Source organism: Ursus americanus, chromosome 12 (genome assembly GCF_024610735.1).
Source record: "Ursus americanus isolate L20-20 chromosome 12, mUrsAme1.1.p, whole genome shotgun sequence".
Classification (NCBI taxonomy): Eukaryota; Metazoa; Chordata; class Mammalia; order Carnivora; family Ursidae; genus Ursus; species Ursus americanus.
The window spans coordinates 60,342,183-60,366,210 of NC_142138.1; the positions used below are offsets into that span (position 1 = coordinate 60,342,183).

At 49.5% G+C, this 24,028-nt stretch overlaps 2 protein-coding genes across 2 annotated transcripts in view; one reads left to right on the top strand and one right to left on the bottom strand.

The window, feature by feature from the left end:
* The first annotated feature begins 253 nt into the window (after positions 1–253).
* On the top strand, positions 254–14,027 carry WNT2B (Wnt family member 2B). The gene is made up of 5 exons (XM_045801500.2): positions 254–762; positions 6,537–6,757; positions 7,774–8,051; positions 8,976–9,240; positions 12,213–14,027. The coding sequence occupies exons 1-5, from the start codon at positions 575–577 to the stop codon at positions 12,440–12,442; spliced, it is 1,182 nt and encodes a 393-aa protein (XP_045657456.1). The 5' UTR covers positions 254–574; the 3' UTR covers positions 12,443–14,027.
* Positions 14,028–15,256: 1,229 nt separating this feature from the next.
* The window catches only part of ST7L (suppression of tumorigenicity 7 like), a 73,814-nt gene continuing 65,042 nt past the window's right edge, over positions 15,257–24,028 (bottom strand). Inside the window, exon 15 of the mRNA XM_045801497.2 lies at positions 15,257–23,323. Within this exon, the coding sequence (XP_045657453.1) occupies positions 23,303–23,323 (21 nt within the window). The 3' untranslated portion in view covers positions 15,257–23,302. The remainder of the gene's footprint in view (positions 23,324–24,028) is intronic.

The following is a 24,028-nucleotide window of genomic DNA, read 5'->3' on the forward strand; positions in this document are numbered from 1 at the left end:
TGAAGGGCGCTAGGACCCGGTGGCGCGGCGTCGGCCGGGACTGGGCGCTGCGGGCTCCGAAGGGCGCCTCCGCGTCCGAACGCGCCCCATCGGAGCAGGTGGGGGCGCGGCGCGGTGCCGCGCGGAGCGCCGAGGGGCGGAGGCGGCCGCCGCACCTAGGGCTCTGCGGAGCGCCCGGGTCTGGCGCGGGCGGAGCCGCCCAGAGGGCCGCGCGTGTCCCCGGCTTCGGCCCCGCCCCGCGCCGTCCAATGAGAGCCCGCGGCCGAGGGGCTGTCCGCACACTCTGCCCGCAGCCCCACTCCGCGCCGCCGACCCCCTGACACCGCGCCCAGCGCCGGGGCAGCGCGGCCCAGACCCCGAGCTTGGCGCTCCCCCGTCGGCTTCCGGACCCCGTTCCCCGAGCCCCTCGCCGGGACCCTGCGCCCCGGCTCCCGGACTCCAGGTGCCCCTGGGTCCCGGCCAGCGGCGAGTCCTATGGCCCCCCAGGGGGGTGAGGTAGGAGCAGCCTGAATACCCCGAGCCGGTGCCCCGTCCACGCCCCTCCGGGCCGCTCGGCGGGAGTCATCGGGGAGCTATGCTGAAGCCGGGTAGTGCGGAGGACGCCGCGCAGCTCCCCCCTCGGCGCACCCGCGCCCCTGTCCCCGCGCTCGCGCCAGGACCCGCTGCCCCCGACGGCTCTCGGGCTTCGGCCCGCCTCGGTCTCGCCTGCCTGCTGCTGCTGCTGCTGCTGACGCTGCCGGCCCGCGTAGACACATCCTGGTGGTGAGCGGGGCTCTCGGGGTGGGGAGGGTGAGGCGCCGGGTCAGAGGCCGGAGGCGCCTGGAGGGAATACGCAGCTCCTGGCCCCAGCTGCTCAGGACACCAGGCTTTCGCTTCGACGGAGTTAGAGACGATCCGAGCAGGGCTGTCACTGAAGTCGCGGAGTGTGTGGGGGGAGGTGGGTGGATAGGTGTGCCGCTCGCCCAGTGAGGTGGGCCCTGGGCATTTGGAGCAAGGACGCCCGGTGCTCGAGGCTTCCCAGACGCTCGTGTGCTGTGCCCGCTCCATTTCAGCTCAGTCCTCTTAGGCGGAAAGCTACCTTCCAAGTTTCTCTCAGGGTGGATTCAAGGAACCAGTCGCCCATCTGGGGCCTTCGGTGGCCGTCCAAGAACCCTCTGATCGCCTAAGGTCGCCCCCCCCCCCCCAGAAGTGGAGAAGAGGGCAGCTGGCAAGGGCGGACGAGCCTCTCGCTAGTCTACCCCACCCGGTAACGCAGTAAGATTTCAGTGAGGCTGCAGCACCCAGCGCAAGATTTAGAAACGGAATCAAGGCAAAAATACTCCATTAATTCCCACAATTAAAACAAACGAAACACTTGGGTTTGCAGAATTTTGGCGTTTGTCTTCAGCCTCAGCTTTGAGGACGTTACTTTGAACCTTGATATCCCTCTCTTCTTCCTTTTTCTTCCCCAGGTGACCACCCTATCTCTTCCATCTCTCTCCCCTTCAAGAACTAGAGACTTCTGGGGTCCCAAAGTATTAAGACACTCTCCCCTCAGATTTCTTGCAGGCCTGAGACTCCAGATACTTCCCAAGAGGGCAGATGAGGCAAAAGGCATTAAACACCCACTGGATGTCGGTTCTTTTCCGAATCCTCCTGCCCACTCCCCCAGCCCTGGATGGCATTCATCTTTTTCTCTCAGGAGGAAGAGCTGCCCTCCCTCCTCCCCTACCTTCCGTGGTGGGGGGAAGGGGGGGGGAGTTGGACTGCGAAAAGACTGTCTTCTCATCTTTCCTCTTCACCCCCCCCCCATCAAACTGGCCTCAGACTGGGCTCTTGCCCCTCCCTACCCATGCAGTGCCCCCTTCCCTTCCTTACTCTGCCCCTCCCCCCCACCACAAAGAGGGGTCTCTCCTCCCCTTGCACCCTGTGGCTTTTCTCCTCTAGACTTGGAATCTTGGCTAGAAGGGTGAGGGGTGGCTGGCTGAGGGGCCAGCAAGCTTGGGCTGCAGATTCCTATCATTTCAAGATGCGTTGCTCTCCATCCCCACCCCCCCACCCCCCATTTTCCTGTTTCAGAAAAATCTCTCTTTTGGATCTTTTTAATCTCTGCAGTGTTGGGGAAGGCAAGGGAGGGGGTTCTGGTTGGGGGAGAAGGGAGGCCCGTATCTTACATCTGGCTTGAAACATTCTTTTAGGAAGGGAAAGAGAAGAGGGGATGAGAAAAGCCTTTCAAAGTTCAAAATGAGATCAAAGCCACCCTTTACCGTCAGGGACTCAGTCTGGCCCGGGATGTGTGTGTTCGGTGGCCCGATGGAGAGAGGATGAAGTGACCACCGTGCATCTTTATCCATCCCAGATGGCAGTTTGCTTTTAGGGACTCTTGCTTGCTTCTTACCAGTTTGGGAGATAGTTTGGGGACCACGTGGTGTTTAGGTGAGAAAGCGTCACTCTGCTAATTTCAGCATCCTCGTAGTGCTTCCTAAAGAGCCAGCTAGGGTGCTTCCCGGTCCCCATTTTGACCCCTTGGCTACTCCCTCTCCTTTCCTTTCTCCCTTCTACTCTCACCCCACGTGGTTCACATTAAATATTTTGGAAAAACTCTGGGTAGAAGAGCTAGAGAGGGGGCAAGCCAGTGGTAACAGAGGGATTCAACAGTCCCAGTGAAAGGGAGGACGGCAGCAACGGAGCCAGGATGGGGTGTAAGTGCAGAGGTCATTTCAATCTCCTTGCGTCACACCTGTCACAGCTGTAGGCCCCAGACGCCTGACTCAGTGGTCATCACTTCTGAGATAAAGTGGAAAGCTGCTTTCTAAAGGCAGGTCAGGCCCCCAAGGTGATTATCTCTCTCTCCTTTAGGAAAAAAACCCAGCAAGACTGATATTCTGTCCAAACCCTGGAAGAGATGCCTGTTGACTGTGTGTGTGTCCGTGTTCCACTCTGGAGCAGAAGGTCATCACTATTGCCAGCCAACAGTCTGATCTTCCCCACAGCCCTCCCCTTACTCTCCAGTCCCTCCTTTCCTCTCCCCACTTCTCGCTGGAGGAGGAAACAGATGGTCTCTTCTTATTCTGTGATAAACAGAACAAGAAATGGGGGGCTCCTCGCATGTGCTTCCCTGTTCCATTTTGCATTTTGCAGGGAGCTGGATGTAGGGAATCCCCAGAGCAGGACAGTGTTCACAGATTCAGGAAGGGAGAGGAACAGAGTGGGATCGTAATTGTTAGCACCGTTGTTACCAACAGCGACTGTCATTTCGTGAGCCTTTACTAAGCTCTGGACACTGAGGTTAAGCACCTTACAAGCATCATCCTCTTCCATCTCCAGAGTAATCCAGGGAGGTCGATACTATCATTATCCCCATTTCATGCATGAAGACAATGAGGGTCTAGGAGGGGAGCGGTAAGAGACTTGCCCAAGTGCACGCGCGTTTTGGAGCTAGATGGCTCTAGTCCTGGTTAAGCACGGTATGTCTCTCCTGCTCTTGGGATGGAAACGAGCTGGATTTTGGAGTCAGATGTCCTTGGTTCACCTGGTTCTCCTTTGACTAGCCCTGATGGACAGAGCTGGGTGTTATCACTCACACTCCCTAAACCTCAGTTTCTTCATCTGTACAATGGAGATCTCTGTCTTGAGGGTTTTTGTTAAGGAAAACGTTTCATGAACTGTAAAGCACCACATAAATGTTGTGGTATAGAGAGATTCGGGGAGGGTAATACTTTTATCCCTGCATTCGAAGCCCTGTGTGGGCTGGGCTGAATTGTGTACACTAGAGACTGTAAGAGGGGAAATGAAAAGAGGATCCCCAGCCTCATTAAAAAGACACAAATATAAAACATCTGCAAATAGGCTGGCAATGTCAACAGGAGTGAGGCTGTAATTGAAGTTTATGGCCGGCTCAGGGGAAAAGGGAGTTGGCGGTAAATCAGAGCGGTTAGGTGTTTATTCAACAAACAGTTATTAAGTATCTACTATGTGCCAGACACTGTTCTAGGTTCTGGGGATACCACAGTGAACAAAACAGACAAAAATCCCTGCCTTCACGGAACAGCGTGTCTGAATTGCCCGGGGATGTTGGCAAAAATTCGGATTCTGATTCAGTAGGCCTGGGGTGGGGCCCAAGGCTCTGCATTTCTAATGCAGGCCCCCAGATGATGCTGATACTGCTGTTCTGTATCGGGGCCACACTTTGCAAAGCAAGGGGCTAGAGTAGGGTATGAGTCACTCTGTCAAAGGAAGGGATGTGAACTGGTCAAAAGCAGGTGAGGAGAGCATTCTGGGGCAGGAAGTTGGGAAGCAAGTGAGAACTTCTGAAAGGGAAAACAGAGCTGGAGTCAGGGGCATCTCGCCCCCTCTTACCAGTCAATGAGCTGGGGGGGGGGGTTGCCTTAAACATCTTTGCTCCCTAACAGCTGAGCTCTGTGCTTGGCACACGGTAGGCATTCGCAGGCATGTGTTGACTTGAGAGGGGGCTCAGGCTCAGTTTTATTGGAGGCCCCCACGCCAACTTCAAGGGGCTGACCACTGGCCAGCAGGCAAGCTCCCTACTCTGCGGAATCTTAGTGGGGTACTTAGTGCGGCTACTTAGTGGGGTATGGGTAGTAGTAGAGAAACGTAATTATCTTCCTGTCGATACTGAACAGATGTTCCCACGCTCAGTGAGGATGTCACAAGAAGGACCAATGTGGGCTGCAGCAGAATGGATTTAAGTCAGACCACAGGAAGGACTTTTTGCCAGAGTTTGGCCTGCCCCACTCCAGACTGTCTCATGAGGGCTGGATTACTGGTCTCCCATTCCCATCCAACCCCCCTCCTTCCAAGCCCCAGTAAAAAAAACAAACACCCATTGCTTAGAGCAGTACTTGGGCTGAACTGGGGAAGCAGAACGGTGGTGAGGCAGGGACAAGCTCCAATTCCAACGATCTTGATTCTCCAAACAAAGCACCACGGCAGTGGGTGTAACTCCAGGCTGTGCGTCAGGCAGCCTTTTCCGGCCTGGCCCAGCCCGGGGTGTTTATTTTGTTTGTTCCTGGAAGCTATTGCCCTGATGGACAGTGCTGCTGGGGACGCTGATTCCATGGGATTTGTCAGTGGTGGGCCAGCCCGCTCCCCCCTCCCCCGGGACAGATGGGCCCCATCAGCCCTGCTGAGCTCCAGAAGAGGCAAGCATCAGCCCTCCTTGTGTTTGTTTGAGTTGGTGTCACCAGCCATGACCTAGTTTGTGGGTGAGGGCCGGGTGCGCGAATGTGGGCAGGGGGGGGGGGACACACGACATAGAGCCCCGGGCAGTCCAGCTTTTCCCCTCTCCCCACTGGCTGCCTTCTGTTCTCCTCACCCACTTCTAGGCCCATTTTTGGGATCTTTTCCAAACCACAGGCTCATTCACAGACCAAACCAAATCTTTTCAGCCTGTAGCAGCAACTGCCCTCCTTGACCCCCACCTGTTCAGAGAAGGGGACAAAGGTATTCCTTGATGTGTTAGGATAGGAGAACAGAGACCCCCAGCCAGACAAGGAAGGTGCTAGGTGTTGGAGAGACAGCGAGGAGGTGATAAGATCTCATGTGGTGGCCTTGTGGGGAGAAAAGGTGCTGATGCAGTCCCGTCTTCCCTGAAACGTTCTTCCCGAGGCTCGCGGTGGAGTCCAGGGCTAAGAGCGTTTGAGAGAAGAGAAAATATTGCCTTGAGAAATTTGAGAATGACTCTAGCAGCCCACCTAACTTTCAGTAGCGCACCCCAATTGACCTTCTTACAGTTGCTTGAATTAAGTGGAATGGGGACTGGAAGATGGGGGGGGTCACCCCCGTTGCTTTATCTTGGCTTTGGCTTCCCACTGCTAGCAGCCCTCTGCCATGCAGGTTCACCCAGGACATCACGCCTTCTAGGTTGGGGAGGATGATTTTAAAAGACTCATCAGTGAAGAAAGGCCATGGGACCTGGAAATAAAGGGTGTAGGGAGGAGATCTGGGGGGTGGGGTCTTCCTCCCCAGACCTCAGGACTGGGGGTGAGGAGTTTTAGCTAAACGGGTCTGACCAGAGCTGGAAGCATTCCTCACGGTTGCCCGGAGTGTCTCTTCCCACCAGCCCCTCCCTGTCTCCATCCTTCCTCCCCCAAACCATGTCTTCACAGACCAGCCATGCAGGATGTGCCTCTCACATGTGGGTGTAAGAGTGTTGTCTCAGACTCTTGTTTTGTTAGTTTATTTTCCTCGGAGGCTCTTAATGTTTATTAAATAAACAGGCAATGGGTTTGTGTGACATGCCCGGGGCTTCTATGTATGTGACACATGCCTGGCCCGTGTTCTGCGAGCATGTGTCACTTTGGCCTTTGGCTGGGAGCGGGTGATGGTGAGAGACCACTCAGTGACTCTCTGCGACTGCATAACCATTTCTCCAGAGCCTGTGGGGAAAGCTGCACTCATTGGCCTCGGGGAATGTGGGTTTGGAGGAGGGGAAGGAACCTCTTCAAGTTCTGAAGGCCAGACCTCTCCCCTCCTAACCCCCCTCCCGAGGCAGGAAAGGACCAGGCCGCTCTGACAGGGCCATCTCCACCTTGCAGGTACATCGGGGCACTGGGGGCCCGAGTGATCTGTGACAATATCCCTGGTCTGGTGAGCCGGCAGCGGCAGCTGTGCCAGCGTTACCCAGACATCATGCGCTCGGTGGGCGAGGGTGCCCGAGAATGGATCCGAGAGTGTCAGCACCAGTTCCGCCACCACCGCTGGAACTGCACCACGCTGGACCGGGACCACACTGTCTTTGGGCGCGTCATGCTCAGAAGTAGGGGCCTCTTCCGCCCTGCCGCACCTGCTTCCCTTTCTGTGCCCGGGGTGGTGAGTGGGTAGGGTAGGCACGATCCTCCTCCCCTCTCCTACTGCCTCCTAAGCAGAGAGACGGTTGAGGGCAGAGCCGAGGATACAGGTGGGAACAGACCCTCAGTACCTGAGAGATGCAGGCAGGGATACCTCTAAATTCCAGTGTTCTGGGATGATGGCACCTCCTTCTCTCCTCTTCCCTTTCCCTTCCCTCCCCAAGCCCATCCTGGGTGTTCCCAGCACTGTGAGGCTGAGGACTAGGAATGGCTGCTCTGTTCTTACTGCCACCATCACTACCCTCACCCCAACACTCCCAACACTCCAGTAATGGCAGCAAGGGATAAACAGAAAGGTGATATGTAAATATTTGGAGAGCTGGCGGCTTGGCCCCAGCTCAACAAAAAAGCTAAGCCGAGCTAGACAATAAACTAGGAGAAAGGGAATGAGATGGGAATCTGGTGGTGTCTGGGGGACAGGGGTGATGAGTCATCAATCCCCAAGAGCAGGATGGGAAGGAAGAAGGCTGAGAAAGTAGCAGGTCTCCCCAAACAGGCTGACCCCTGGGCTGGGGTCTCTATTGTAGGGGAACTGTCCAGCAGAGTCGGCCTGAAAAGGCCTGGAATGTGGACTGAGGCAGGCTTAGCTGAGCCAGGATTGGCACCCTGTGGGAGGGGATGACTCACTGTGGAACTTTTCAATGGATGGACCCAGGGAGTTTGGAAGAAGGCAAGAGTACAGGTCAGCCCAAGAGGTCAGATGTACAAAGAAGTGGATGGAGAGTAGCGAGGGCTAAGGGGAAGAAGTCAGATACTCTGGGGAATGCTCTTGGAAGGGAAGGGTGCCTTGAATAAAGGGGGTACAGGAGTTGCTCTGGGAAAGACAAGAAAAGAGGAGATTGCAGAGTCGGGGGCTGCGTGGGCTGAACAAGGGGGCAGATGTGGGCCTCCCTGCTGAACCCTACTTCTGCTGTTCTCTCTGCAGGCAGCCGGGAGGCAGCATTTGTATATGCCATCTCGTCGGCGGGGGTGGTCCATGCTATCACCCGTGCCTGTAGCCAGGGTGAACTGAGTGTGTGCAGCTGTGACCCCTACACCCGTGGCCGACACCATGACCAACGTGGGGATTTTGACTGGGGTGGCTGCAGTGACAACATCCACTATGGTGTTCGCTTTGCCAAGGCCTTTGTGGATGCCAAGGAAAAGAGGCTTAAGGATGCCCGGGCCCTCATGAACTTACATAACAACCGCTGTGGTCGCACGGTCAGTACTCATGTCTATGCGTGTACGTTCATGTCTGCTGGGGGGTGACCAGGATGTGTGATCATGGACTGAATGTGAAGGTGGGAGCACTAAAGGCTTTTGGATCACTTCCAAAGGCCCCAACCCCCATGGCACTGGAGCAGTAAATGCAAGGGAGCTTGGGAATGCCTAGATTCAACCAGGTGCATAATGTGTCTTCACATAGGTGGAAAGAAGGGAAAGGTAGAGAAAAGAGGGAAAATAACTTTTTTAAAAGATTTTTTTAAACTTATTTGAGAGAGAGAGAGAGCACAAGCAGGGGGAGCAGCAGGCAGAAGGAGAGGGACAAGCAGTCTCCCTGCTGAGCAGGGAGCCCGACGCAGGGCTTGATCCCAGGACCCTGGATCATGACCTGAGCCGAAGGCAGATGCTTCACCAACTGAGCCCCCCAGGCGCCCTAGGAAGTAACTTTTTAAGAAGGAAAAGAACCACCTCCGTAAAGACTGAGGAGGATGAGAGCTTGTTCTAGTCAGTTCACTGGTTTCTAGCGTCTCCTGTGTGCCCAGTACTGTGCTGGAAAATGACATGCCAAAGAAGTAGAAGGCATGGCACCTTGAACTCTAAAAACATGCGAAAACTGCAGGATGTGACAGCATGCTGTAATCATGAACAGAATCCTGCGGCTCTAAAGTTCAAACAGGTGAACATGGGAAGGAAAGCAGGAAGGATGGGTTGGTCCAGGAAGGATTAATGGAAGAAGAAGTTCTTGAATTGGGTCAGGAAGAATGGGTGGGATCTGACAGGGGGAGAGGACCACCGACGGCCCTCCTGTCCAGCCCAGGCCAGGTCCGGCCGATGTCAGCACACTGATGCTTTTAGCCCTGGGGAGAACTGCAAAGTGTCCTGACTGGCTGCCTCTCCCTTCCCTACTTCCCCACCACCCAGGCTGTGCGGCGGTTTCTGAAGCTCGAGTGCAAGTGCCACGGCGTAAGCGGCTCCTGTACCCTGCGCACCTGCTGGCGCGCACTCTCAGACTTCCGCCGCACGGGTGACTATCTGCGGCGGCGCTATGATGGCGCTGTGCAGGTGACAGCAACCCAGGATGGCGCCAACTTCACGGCAGCCCGCCAAGGCTATCGCCGTGCCACCCGGACTGACCTTGTCTACTTTGACAACTCCCCAGACTACTGTGTCTTGGATAAGGCTGCAGGTGAGTGAGGAGAGCAGGTAGGGACATGGAGGCCCAGCTCTTGGTGCAGGCAGCCCTGGTTAATCATGCTGTGGTCAGCCTCAGGAGCTGGCGAAGCGGTACTGTGGGAGGAGTCGGTCTCCTCCCTCCATGAACACCTTGTAATGAGATTGGTGGTGAATGACTCAGTCCACCAGTGCCAGGGCTGCCCAAGCAGGGGGGAGGTTATCGGTCACTCCTTTATATCCCCGGTATCTGGGGTACAGTAGGTACGACGCTGGGAATGTTTAAATGAGTCACCCATTTTCCACAGCAAGCAGTGGGTGGGCTGAACAGAAGCAGCATGTGATGGAGCCCTAAGTCTCTGGCTCTTTACGATCTAACTAGAGAAATGAGATGTAACAGGTAGACAAATGCAACTGCAAAAGACAGATGACTGGAGAAATCCAGAAAAGCTTATTTGAAAATGTGGAACTTCAGCTCTTTCTTGAAGTGTAGGGTTACCTGGACAGCCTAGAGAGAAGAACGGGCAGAGGAGCAGAGTGGCAGATGGGAAAGTACATGATCGTTCTAGGAACTGAGAACTCAGATTAATCTGAGTGAAGGTTTGGGATGGGGGGACTAGAAGTAGATATCTGGGTTCGGATCAGACCATGAGTGGCCTTGGAAGGCTGTTTCCAGTGTGCTGCCACTGAAGATTCAAAAATGGGGTTGGGGAAACAAGGAAAGAAAAGATCCCAGGAGGGCTAACCACTAGCAGAAAGCAGCAAACTGTTTTTCAATCTGTTCCAGATATTTGTGGTGGAATTCTTGGGGAGGCTGGAAGTTGATATGCTCTTGCCCCCAGCGAGGAGAAGTGACCATCTTGGCTCATACTTCAGGTTCAGACAGGTTAGACTAGGGACAACCTGCTGTGCAAAAGAACTGCTCTTCCCCTGCTCTGTCATGGGCTCCCAGGCTCTCTCTGTGTGCCTGGCACTCAGGCCTTGGATGAGATAGAGCCACAGACCTCAGCTGTCTTCAGTTCTGTTTGTTTTCACCCATCACGGTCATTCCTGGAGAGTCGAGTGGCTCAGAGCACAACTGGGCACAGAAACAGGGTGGGGCTCCACCCAAGTAACACAGAAAGTAGTTTGTGTCCTTTGGATGGTGCTAGGGGGAAAAGGGTGGAAAGAGCCCTTCCAATTCTCCCAGTGATTTCCTGCCACTAGGTATGTTTTCTTCCCATGTGATGGAATTCAGGGGACTGCTCTCTGAATGTCTTGAAATAACTGCATAACATCCGAGGCATGAGCCTGTGCTGCCATACCTACAGTGCACCTTTGGGGGAAGACCTTTGGAGTTAGGAGGGAGGATGGGTCATATATGTGTTGGTTTTTCTTGGAGGCATAAAATTAAGCCTTATAAAACCCAAAGTGGGGCCTGGAATTCAAAGGGTGTAAGTCATCCCAAAGGGAGTAGGAAGCCAGAAATTCCCTCCAAAGCAGTCCTGTCCAGTTGAACTTTCTGTGATGATAGAAATGTTTTACATCTGTGCTTTCCAATATGGTAGCCACTTAGCCACATGGGATTATTAAGTATTTGAAATACAGCTAGTGTGACTGAGAAACTAAGTTTTAAATTGCATTTAATTTTAGTTAATTTAAATCTAGATGACCACATGTGGCTAGTGGCTATTACACTGGACAGCTCAGCTCCAGAGTGTAGACGAGGCTTTGGGTGCACAAGAGAAGGACTTTAGACCCAGCCCTTGGAGTCAGGAGAAAAACAGAGAGAGTAGAACTAGTTAGCCCACACGCCAGAGGAGTGGCCTCCTAACATTTTGGGTTGTATACTCCTATCGTTTAAAAATTCTTGGAGCGTGCACCTCCAAAATGTGGATATTTACTTCTAACAGATACATTCCCCTGTATTAATATGTACATTATAAAACATAAAAGTAGAGATTTTAAGTTTGTGAAATAAAAAACAATATAGAAGTTCTAAGTTCCAGCATTTTCTTTGCTTATCGCAGTAGAATGTGCAGCCTGCTGTGGGAGAATCAGTCAGTCTGTTCCCCTTCCTCAACCCCCACGTCTGTTCCTGTCCCATCTCTGGGGAAACGTCAGGGTAGATACTTTCTAGGGTCCATCCCATCCAAAATTCTATGATTTTATGATCTGTTGGCAGGATCTCTTTTGCTAAAATTGGTCAGAATGAAGTCCTGAGCATTCTCTGTGCAGGGGGATCACATCAATCTTACCCTTTTGTAAAGGGCAAGGGATATTCTGTAGGAATTCCGTAGGGATGTGCTTCTGGGCAGTCACGTTCATCAGTCTGCCTCCTCAGCTGAATAGAGATTATAGACATAGTATGATAATCCCCTGAGTTAGATGCTATTATTATGCCTATTTTCATATGAGAAGACTAAAATCCAGAGAGATTAACTACCTTGCGAAATCACACAGCTAGGATGTGGCAGAGCTGGAATTCAAACTTGGACAATATGACAATAAGGCCTGTACTTTTAATGGCCATACTGTACTACTTCCCTGTATGGTACAACTTAATAAAATATCAACTAAGGACCAAAATACTAACAAATGGTAGCTGGATCAGAGTTGTGGCAAGACTTCTTGGAAAAGATAAATTATAGGCTAAGTTGTTTTTTTGTTTTTTTAACTTTTTAGTATGGACAGCTTCAAACATAGAGCCCTTACCCAGCTTTAACAGTTGGGAGCATTTTAAGGCCAGATCTTGAAAGAGATACGGAGCCACGTATTGGCAGGGGAGGCGTTGCAGGTGAAGTCAGTGGTTTTCGGGGAGCCTTGATGGTGGAAAGAAGCCAGGCTGATGCAGAGGGAAGAGCAAGGAGATGGTCGTTTTGGCTAGTTGGGCATATTTTCAGGAAAAGGGATTCTTTATGGTTTTCTCATAAGGATGTGGGTAAGGGAACCCAGAGCAGCTGAAGGAAGAGGTAACTTGGTTCTCACTCTCTCTCTTCCCCAACCCAGGTTCCCTAGGCACTGCGGGCCGTGTCTGCAGCAAGACATCTAAAGGGACGGATGGTTGCGAAATCATGTGCTGTGGCCGAGGGTATGACACAACTCGAGTCACCCGCGTCACCCAGTGTGAGTGCAAATTCCACTGGTGCTGTGCGGTGCGGTGCAAGGAGTGCAGAAACACTGTCGACGTCCATACTTGCAAGGCCCCCAAGAAGGCAGAGTGGCTGGACCAGACCTGAACATACAAATACCTCACACATCCCTCTACTGCAAACCTCCTGGCTCAAAAGCACAAGATCTTTGCATGCACACCTTCCTCCACCCTCAACTCTGGGCTGCTACAGTGTCTGTTTAAGGACTTGGAGAGTAATCCAGAAGGACTCTGGTGTCCTGACTGGCTCCTTAGCCCTGGGAAGGAGTTGACAGGGGATGTAAGAAATTGAAGGGCTCCCTGACTGCCCCCTCTGGAGGTTAGAAGGGAGAGTGGAAGAGGTAGGGGTCTTCAGAGTGATAGAAGTTGCACTAAAGCACATGGTCAAGGCTCATCTTTCCTTTCCTTTGCACCGGCTTCCTGACACTTCCTGTGTGTGCAAGAGGAAGGGTACCTGGAAAGAGCGTCTTTGTGATGGGAAGACGGGACAGAGATGAAACCACATCTGTTCCCTGGGTCAGTTTGAGCAGACTGCCTGGTACCCCAAAAGAAACTCTTCGGCTACAACCTTCTTCCATTATCAAGAGCCTGGGATTGCTAGATAGGAGTTAGCCATGGACAAGGTTCCATTCACATGCTCATAGGTTTATAAACTGCTGTATTTTGTAGGGGAAAAAATTATATAACTATACAAACATACATTCTCTTCTAATCTCCCTCCTCTTTTCAACCTGTATCAGACAGCACATTGGTCACTCACTTCTTGCTCACTTTGCTGCCTGTTCAAACCGAGTGGCATGTAGTGGTTCTTATGCCTAACAGATCACTAGAACACCCTGGAACACTCCTGAGAAAGAATAATTTAGTAAGCCTGCCTAGACCTTGGGATTTTTTTTTTTTTTAAGTTCTTATGCATTATTCTGGAGGTCAGCCAGATTTGGGAAACACTCAGTAGAAGGTATGGGACTCACGGGGGTTGGGAGAGGGTAGCAAGTCTGATCTCAAGGGCCCCACATGAGGCATCAGTGTATACTAGGCAGGTATACTAGACAGGGATCTCTGGCTTGGGCAATTTTTAGGAGAGGATCCTGGTCTCTGAAGCTCGGAATGGAAGCCAGTGGCTACAGAGGGAAGGAGAACTGGGGCTTGGGGCCAAAGGGGTAAACAGCTCAGAAAGCAGCCTTTCCCCATTTATTCAACAAATTTTTTTTTTAGTGACTCTCCCAAGTCCTGGTGATTATTATTGTTCACTCCATCTTTGGCTTAAATAGAGGAGGCTCCTTCTGTGCTACTACACGCTGCCTAACTGAGCTTGTAGCAGTAGAGTCTCCAGAGATGGTAGGCTTAGTAAGCCAGAGGCTAGGATGTAGAGTCCTAGAAACCGTGATGTCCTGTTTTTATGTGACTCGGGACAATGGCTATCTCTTGCCTGGTGATACCGTAAAAGACCAGAGTGGCATAGAAATTTGCAGTTACGACAGACCTGGGTTGAAATCACAGCTGTGCCATTTACTGTTTTTGATATTTTGAGCAAGACACCCAAATTCTCTGAGCATTTCTCGTCTCATCTGTGAAGTGAGGTTACAAACCTATCTCAGATATTGAGTTTTAATTATGCCCCCAGTTCCAGCCATCGGATGCTCTTACCAAAGTCCCTAACTGGTCTAGCCCATCGTGACGTCTCTTGGAACCTTCTGTTTAGAACTGTAAAGTATTGACAGCAGGCTGTAGACTAAGGGGCCTACACAAGGAATCCTGGATATAGGCGCCCCCCCCCCCTTTTCCAAGTTCCTCTCCAACATCCCTTGGGGTCCTCACGTGTTTGTGGAGCAGCCTCACTCTGCACAGGCAGCAGAAGGATGGGGGAGCCAGAGCTCTGGGCCATGGGGGCAGATTTATTTGGATGATAGGACTAATATTTGTGTAACCTGCTGAGACCTGTGTGGGAGAGTTTAGGGTGGTTTTTCTTTTGGTGAGGGGTTTGCTCCGGTTTCACATCCATTAACACAAAACATGAGCTAGTCAGGGCCCTTGTGGTCTGCGGTGAGGGGATTCCTGTGGAGAAATGGGACTGAGTGAGTCAGGCCAGGGGAATGTCTTCCTTGCAGAGTGGAGTCAACTGGATAACTGATGAGCCAATGGTGGGATTAGGGAGGGGGAAACGGCAGGGGAAGAGAAGAGCTTCTGACATCTTGAGCTGGGATTAGGGGGAGGAAAGCCTTGGGGTAGTGGGAAGGTAAGGGGGTCACAGTCAGTCTGAATTAAGAATAGAGCTGCAGGAATTTACATAAGGGTACTGTCTTTGGGCAGAGCCTCAGGTCCCAGTCAGCCCCCACTCTCACAAGAATGCCCGGGTTACCGCATAAATGATGGCTAGGCCTTCCTGGAACTTCAACCCAAGTTCCCTCTGCCCGTGCTCTATCACCTGTTCCTTTTCAGTTCTTACCCCATGGAAGGAACTGAGCCTCTTCTGGCATCTCCTACTGCTCTGTGCTTCCCCTGGGTTCCAAGCTGTAGTTCGTACAGATCCCAGTTTTACAGTTTCCTATAAATGGTTAAGAGCAAGCTGCCCAGAGAGTGACAAGTATGAACAGTGGGTGGACAGCGAGAGAAAGGGGCCCATGTGAGCCCCACTATAGAGGCTATGTGGTCCCAAGAAGGAATGATGGCCAAACAATTAATTTTGCCTCTTATTTCTTAGCTTGCCTCTGCATTCTGATTGGCTTTGGACAACTGGCATCCATTCTGCAAGAAACAAACTAATTTATTTGGAACAAGCAGCAAAAAGGAGAACTGCATTTGGTGTGGTCAGGGCTCCATTTAGCTCTCTGCCACCCACTCACTGCCTCTAACCCCCTCACCCACCCCTCCTCTGGTCAGTAGAGGTCTGTCCCTCTGGCAGCATTCCCTTCGCCCCCCCTCCTCTGTGTCAGTCCTCAATTTTTCTTTTAATATTTAGTAGAATGCACTGCAGAAAGTGCTATTTGGATACAAAGTTAACTTCAAAGACAGGATCCCTATCCTTTAAAGGTCTTAGACTCTTTTAGAGAAGGCACATGGCTGAAATACCTCAGCTGCACAGCCTGTGGCCAGTTTCCCTCACGTACGAGTAAGAATGCCAGCCGGAACCTAGTCCTGCACGTAAGAGCCAACTTCTGTGATTGCTAGCCTTGAATAATAGTGCTAACCCATACGCTTTCTTAGAATGATGCTGGAAAAATGAAATCAGGGACTTCAGATTATTTAAAAAAATTAAACATTGCCTGGCCCTGAACATCTGTTTGCAAAAAGTCTTGTAGGTCTGACTCATGACCACTTACAGCCTCGCTTCTCTTCCTCCCTATTGCAGAGAGTAATTTCTTCTTTTTCTCACCTCCCTTAGCAAGAACACCAACCACTAAGTCTTTTGCCAAATTCTCGGACCCACTCAGGACATTGGTTTCTACATGGCTTAATATAAGAGAGATAATCAGGGTTTTTTTCCCCCCTCAGCCTTTCTGAGGTTTCTAAACGCCCTCAGTGGTCATAGGGCAGAAGCCCAAGGGAGGACGCCAGGGAGAGTGTGTTTCTCATCCCTGGGAGGCCGTCAGCCTAACTCCTGCAGCCAAATTACAGCACCAGAGAATAATGTGATGCATTCCTGGGCAGGTCCGTGGGACCCTGGGCGCCTGGGCCTTGTGGGGAGAGGTGCCAGACACAGAGCTCTCCGTAAGCAATCCTGCAGAGCCGCCCCCTGGGTGCAGAAATGAAATACGGGAGAGCTTCACATTACACGGAGACCTGTAGCTCACACCTGGTTATTGATGGCCTTGGTGGAGGCCTCTGCCCCCACCCTCCACTTGGGAACTGCCTGCTACTACGGGGGTTGGGCACCTTTGAAGCAATGTTGGAAAACAAGAAAGAGATGCTTCCTTTCCACTCTTTGCTCCTCCTGGGAGCCTGAGCACAACAGTGAGGATCTGCACACACATGAGGTGTGCTTCTGTGGGCATACACATAGCTTCTCCCAGGCGGCAGCAGAGCTCTAGTTCGCCTCCCTCACCCCGACAATAAAACAAGCAACTGGATTTCAATCAAGTCCTGCAGAAGTCATACCAACATCAGGGATGCAGCCATCACTGAGGAACGTTAAAAAGTTCCATGATCAATACGCAAGCAGCTGTGCGGTCTGGGGCCTGGTATTCCCCTGGGAGGTGGCAGGGGTAGGATGCAGGAAAGGCATGCAGAGGAGAGATCAACAGGAGACGAGTGCCACCCAAGCAGAATGGCTAAGACCGCGGGGCTTCCCGTGGCTGCTTCACGCTGGAGATAAGAGCACTTTGTGCCCCGTGTGCTAAGGGTGATGGGGCAGCCTCCTAGGACTGCATGAGGTAGAATCACCAAGCCTGCTACCCAAGACCTGTTGCTTTGAACTTTTATTCGGTTAGGGAACAGGGTAGCTTTGGGTTCCAGAGATAATCTCCACAAGAGAGAGGTCCTGGAGAGGTGCAAGCAGTGACTTTACTAGGGTAAATATGTCACAGCTGCTACACTGAACTGAGCTTTCCTCGAAGCTGTTAGTCTCCCTGGATGACTGGCAGGTTTCAGGCAATAGCCGGTGGAGGGTCAATAATATGCCTATCCCTGACCCCAAAGGTCAAAGGGACAGAAGAGAGGGAGAGTTTTTAAGCACATTTTTCCACTTCCCATTCATGGCTTAAATTATCCCTGAGCATCTTTGTGGCTCTTCCTCACTTAAGACATTTTAGTCATCCTGGAGTTGAGAAAGCAAGGGAAGCCTTCTCCCCCTAACCCCTAACTCTGAACTACTGTTTGCTCACTTCCATTCTGCCTATGAGGCTATAGACGGAGCACCTACACATAGAAGTTCTCTTTCTTTGACCAAAAGGAGCTGAAATCTGGTGACCTGACTTCACCATCACCAGCCCCTATAAGCAGGCCTGACCAAACAGAAAGTCTAAACTGAGTGAAGAAAAAGGGAAGACCAGGTATTCCACAGCTGTCCTATTGACAACTTCTTGCGGTTCCCGGAGAATAACTGTGATGTTCATAAGAAGCATTTTCAGGTAGATACATGTACATAATTTTCACACTGACCCTGTGGGGCAGGAGACAGTCTCACTGCACAGGTGCTGTTCAGAAAGGCTCAGTGATTTGTCCAAGGTCATGTGACACTGAGTGGCGCAGACAGAACTCAAATCCTGGGCTTCTCACTTCAAACCCTGTGTGCTCTCCTCAATGACTGAGAATACCTTGGGCTGGAAGGGCCAGAGGCCCAGCCCCTTCAGAACAGAAATTGATATAAAATATTCTAGGAGAGTATAGGTGAGCAGAACTTACAAAAGGAACAGCCTAGGCCTTCCTTCACCACATCATCAATCCCGTCTTTTCCGCCACTATATCCACCTCCACAGAGCGATCACTACACTAAGTAGTCTGCGTTTAACCAACTCTGGCTCCTAGCACTTTCGACTCCTTTTTTTTCTTCTTCAGATTAACACTTAAACATTTGTTTTAATTTTATCTAGTTCTTTTAATGTGATGCTAAGCGCGCAGAGTACAAGGAGTCCCAAGAGCCGTGAGAGGAAACTGTGAAGGCTTTGGGCTTCTCAAGTATGTATTAGAATTTCCTTTGAGATTGCACTCTTTTTTAAAAATGCTGTCAAGTCCTGGGCTAGGAAAGTAAGAAGAAGGAATGAGAGTGCTAAAAACCCATCCTATCCCAGGCCGGATGCCTACTCAAGGCCTGGTAAAAGACCTCTAGCTGCGACAAGTAATTTATCTACACCAAGGCAAGGAAAATCCACCCTGCAGAGAAACCCCTACAAGATGACGCAGACAACAGATTTTTACTTGATCAAAAACTTTTGCTGCTCTCAACCCCTCCTCCCACCCTCATTCAAAATCTGGACTTCTGTTTAGGTCCAAGACGTGAGACAAAGCAGCTCCAAGAGAGGATGTGTGCATGGGGAATCCTTCCTGTTCAACCCTGGAATGCATTCCTTCAGAAAAAGTGTAAGCCCGCACATACCCTACCTATCCCACTCCTGCACCCCAAGTGTGAAGGCAGAAGGGAAAACTGCAGGAACACAATGTTCATCCATCATAGACCCGGGCCCCCACTTGAGCTAGGGGAAGGACACCTCACGAAAACAGTCTACCTATAGTCAGGATCTGTCCCAGAGCAAACCTTACTTTTTGGTCCATCGATCTTGGCTCTCACTGCTGTCCCTGCTCTCCACCCCCACTGCCTCCGCATGTGGGCTCAGAAGTCATCATCTAAAGAATTCCACTGCTCACCTCCTGCATAGCAGCACAGCCCCATGAGGCCGCACACCAGATGGAGGGGATAAAAGTACGAGGTCATGGCTTCTAGCGAGAGGCTTTTTCTTAAACTAACCCTGACTCCTGGAAAAGAGGCAGAGCAGGAGAGTGTCGGATGAGCTGCTGACGACAGCAGCTTCATGGGTCTTGTGTAAAAAGGAAGGAAAAAGCCTTCATTAAAAATTTCTCTGCTCCTGTCTCCAGACCTATTTCTGATCCCACATCTACTTCTTGAAGGTGTCTGAGTAGAAGGCAGAGACTACCAAGCCGAAGGGTTAAATCCTTCCCATTTGTTGGGACCTATTCAGCAGGCTGCCACACACATGCTGAGGTGGAGGCCAAGCCCTGAACACGTGCCCTGTTCCTCCAGGCAGTTAGCTATGATGTAAAGGGAAAAGGTGTGGAAGGCGGACTAGAGCTCTGGGGAAATTGAGAAGGCCGCTGGTAGGCCTCCAAAATGTTTGTGTGTAATAGACAAAGACAAAGGATACAGGAAAAATCATCATTCCTCGGATCATTTTCCTTTTGGGTGACAAGGTACACAGGCAACAATCACAAAGAAAAACTGGTCGAGGAATGGACTGAGAAACAGAAGTCTCGGAATACAGCAATCGGGTGGAGGCGATGAATCAGCCTTTCTACAGGGGTAACTTCTGAGTTGGGAGTTTTATAAGATAAGGGATGGAGTGGTGGAGGGGAGTCAGAGAAGGCGTTCTACAGCGAAGGAACTGGTATGTGCTGAAACGTAGAAGCAAGAATGTGCAAGCAATATATAAGGAATTTCAAGGCGGTACATATTATATACACTGGGGACGACGGAGAAATGAGAACGCTGAGATAAGGGCCGAACTAATGTGAGCTGGCTGCAGGCGCCTCGACTGTCACATGGTGCGGAGCCCCTGCAGGGCCGTGCAGCGTCTTGATCTATGTCCGTCAACGCAGGGGCACGGATGGGAAAGCAGAGGGATGAGTTCTTTACTACATATACAGGGCCGAAAAGAGAGCTACAGCACCAATAACAAATGTTAAGTGTTAACTACAACTCACTAGCATTTGAGGTTCTAGACTAAATAAGAGATATGAAATATTCTATCCAGAATTGTGATGCATTAATGGAGGCTTACGGGCCCAGACGCTGGCATAAATCAAGCCAAACTCTTAAGAAATTACAATGTAAAAAAGGAAGATTTTAAAATTAAAAAGTTGTGGTTCTTTCCCTCACTCCCCACCTTAGAATTTGACAGGCCTCGATGTCCCGATTGATATACGGGACTTTTGTGGCAAACAGATTCATCATATCTGAGGCCACAGTGAATGGGAGGAGAGTGATGAAAGAGCTTTAGGGACCGCAAAACCAGTTCACTGATAAGGGAGAAGATAGGTCTTGTGCACTATAAGCTGCTAGATAGAGCGGCTGCCAAAAACAAGAGACAAATTCCGATTTCCTAACTTCCGGTCAGGTCTCTGGCATCTTGCATCCATAAAGGTAAAAACAGAGCTACTTACCAGGCTCCTGTCCTACTTCCCTTACTGAGCTTTCTTCATTTCTGAGAACAAAAATCACAAGGACAACCCGTTCTTCCACACTTGTTCTTGTGCTCCTTTCAGAAACAGAATAAGGTGACCCTTGTACAACACAGGTCTGAATGCAGATCTACACAATTTTTTTTATAAACACAGTCCTGATGACTTTCTTAATAACATTTTCTTAATTAAAAGAATACAGTATATAATACATATACAATATATGTGCTAACTGTTTATGTTGACGAGGGCTCCAGTCAACATTAAGTTTTTGGGAAGTCAAAAGTCATAAGTGGCTTTTCGACTATACAGGAGGTCAGTGCCCGTAACTCCTGTGTCATTCAAGGGTCAGCTATATTAGAATACACACACACACACACACACACACACACACACACACACCTGAAGCCAAAAGGTGAGCAGTATCCTAAGTGTTTGCTTGACTTATGGCACAATTTGGTGCCGGGAGGCAGCCATTTACACAGTGACAGCATTTGTTGGTATCATCTTAGTTTTGTCCTCCTTCCTTAGGCAGTTTATAAAAGGTGATTTCTGAAACCTCTCACAATAGAAAAGCTCAACAGTTCAACTGTGACACCACTATGAATTCATTAAGAAGCATGTTTCAGGTTGCACTATAATTTCCCTATGTAACATAAACCCATGGAATCTGACATAAGCTGATTGCTCATGCTGGTTATTTTATTTACATTTCTGAATGGAAGGGATTTTGATACTCATAAAATATCTAACTGACTTATTATTTTTCATCCGTTCTCCCAGAGCAGCTAGTATAAAATAGACATCGAGACAGAAGTCTCAACTTGTATGACTGGTTAAGCAACCAAGGAAAAGTTATTGCTCAAAAGCAATTAAAAAAAATAATTTAATATGGAACTTGAAGCCAAACAAGAAATATGGTTACTCTCGATGCCACTTGAAAGATAAAAGCTAAAAAAAAAAAGTTAAGTAACTGTTCATTATCTTTGTCCAAGTCCTATGGAAGTAGGTGCTAGTCAGGAACTCAGGGGGCTTAAAGTTGACTTTTTTTTTCATTTTTAAATTATTATTTATTGATTTATTTGCCAGAGAGAGAGAGAGCGAGACAGTGTGAGAGGACAAGCAGGGGGAGCTGCAGGCAGAGGGAGAAGTAGGCTCTCCACTAAGCAAGGAGCCCAATGCGGGGCTCAATCCCAGGACCATGACCTGAGCCGAAGGCAGACACTTAACTGACTGAGCCACCCAGGCATCCCTGGAGTTGACTGTTGACTTAACTCTTTCTCTAGAGACCTAATATTGGCAGACATGGTCTAGTCCAAATGGGAACACATTTAGGTGAATGGGTGAGAGTGGGCTCCTTACAACCCAGAAATATGAACGTGCCTCCTTACCAGCATGTTACAAATCAGACTTCTGAGGTGGAAGATGCGTCATGCATCTAACTCACTATTGGAGATACGTATTCTGTTAACTTACCCAAAGAATAATAATTTCTATTTATACCAGCAGATATAGCAAGCTCAGATGGATTGCTAGACAACTAACAATCACCAGTAAATTCCAAAGCCTCATCTGCAGTCTTCTGCCTCCAAGTCATTGTTCGAATTGTCCCACTTCCTTTCTTCTGATGCCACACCAAGTTAAATCAGTATACTCTTTGACCCCCTAGTACAACCTTGGGCCTACTCTTCTACTCCATATACTTCTATCATTTAACCATATTTATTGATGACATGCCTAATTAGTATAAGCTCCCCAAGGATAGGTCCTGTGCCTATTTTGAAATATGTATTCCAAGGTCATATCCCCAACGATCCAGTTAGCACATATACTTGATTAAGCCAATAAAGATTGGAAATACTTAGAAAATCTTGGTGGTTCCCCCTATAAAAAGGTAGAATCGTTCAGGATGCAGAATTGATCAGCAAAATTCAGCTTGGGAAAGAAAACGAACCCATTTCAGTGCCTACCCCCATATCCTTTTGTTATTTTTTAAAAATCAACATATGTGCCAAGTTTCAGAATCAGTGAGTGCAGGATGCAGCTTTAACATTAACAGTAGGCTCTGGGAAATTCTGAGTGGCTCCTTCCCATCTTTCTCACATGACCAGAGATCCACGTAATTTTAGTCCTAACTCTTGCTATCCCATTCTGCTTCACAATGACATCACACTGTTTCATTTTCCAAACCAGAATGGCCCTTACCTCTTATCAATCTGTCATTATTAGGGATGAGAGGATACAAAAAGAGGACGATGAAAATGCAGGAGTGTGAGAGGCTTTTGTCTTATGGCAGCTACTATGTGACTCTGAGGAAAGACATTTCTTATTTAAATTTTGAATTGTGGAATGCTTCACTTTTTGATAAAGTTTAAACAATTCAGATAAACATAATGAATACCACTGTTTATAAAAACACGCACTTGGCTAGGTGTTAAGATGAAAGTCCTACATGTCTCATGTTTGAAAGAGAATAGAGGCTCCTCTCTCTAACTTCCCGGTGTGACTGAAAGGGCTCCTAACTAAACAGAGTCTTCTAAAAGGAAAGTCCTCTCTGAGTCTAAAATGGCTTTTTGGGTCATTACATCTTATGTGAGGCACGTGAAAATAACTCCTCAGTCACTTCCAGTCAAATGAATAAACATGCAAGGGGGAGCTAATCTGCTGCTGTGGCAGGAGCTTCTGTCTTAGACTAACACATCCCTGGCCTGTCTCAAACCCCCGCGGCGAGACAGTGAGTTGCCTGCGGACACACACTGTAGTTCATGCTCCATAAAGGTGCCCGACACATATCTGTTCATTGAATGGAGGAAGGAACAGATCCATCAGTAGTAACATCTTAATATCACGAATACGAATGTTGAAAATGTGGAGTACATTACAGAATAATCATTACCATGCTGTGGCACGCTATGGAACAGGAGTTCACATCGTTTTAAATGTGGAGGCTCTTTAAAAACAACACTTTGAAAACAAACTGAGATAAGCCCCACTGGAGTCCTTCCAGTCAATCAGCCAATACCAAAAGAAGAAATCTTTTCAGGGTGTCCAGGCCTCTGGATTGCATGTTCTTTAGTGCAGCTGTTGTTGCTGTTGTTGTTTACGGCAGTCTGAACAATAGCTAAAATACACCAAGAGCAAATTAATAACAAAAGTCTACACAGCCAGGGCTTAGTTGAATTAGAATCCCCGGGCTCCCAATAAGGGCTAAATCCAAAGGGATCAGAGTCAAGTAAGTAAAAAATCCAGCTGAATTTTATCAGAGAGCAAAGTTTCAACTCTGAGTACCCCAGCAACCAAGGATGAATTATGCATAAGATTAGTAAAGTGCCTTCATCCACACCCCAGCCAGAGAACATTCTTCTATCTCACTGTGACTGCAGGAAACACAGCAATGTATTTGCCTGCCAAGAACAGTTGTAGCTATACTCTAGATAGGAGTCTAACAAACACTAAGGGATTAAAATTTAATTGTAAAGCTCCTGCTACCTGGGAGTCAAAGCTTGAACTCTGGCTTCACAAAGAAAATGGGACTCTGGCATCTTGAATAGATGAAAACAAGAGCTGGCACGTTCCTAACAAAGGGTGTGAGAATATGCTCCCTTCTGAATTCTTCCTTAATATGCTTCTCTCTGTGTTATGCTACTGGTAATTTACAAGTGCTCAATAAGAATAGAGCCCTTTCTGACACTTGGAAGAATACATATACATTTCATTTTCAGAATGCTTGAAATTATAGGATGAGATGAGAGGGTGATTATGTGGTCTGAATTCTCTGAGTATCAGTTCTCTCAATTTTGTCGACAGCATCTGAAGCCCAAGTAAT

Bases quoted from the DNA above. Each gene is read 5' to 3' on its own strand.
- WNT2B (XM_045801500.2), top strand. From the start codon at position 575: ATGCTGAAGCCGGGTAGTGCGGAGGACGCCGCGCAGCTCCCCCCTCGG. The intron at 6,758-7,773 runs GTAGGGGCCTCT...TTCTCTCTGCAG, and splicing joins TGGGCGCGTCATGCTCAGAA to GCAGCCGGGAGGCAGCATTT. The intron at 9,241-12,212 runs GTGAGTGAGGAG...TCCCCAACCCAG, and splicing joins TGTCTTGGATAAGGCTGCAG to GTTCCCTAGGCACTGCGGGC.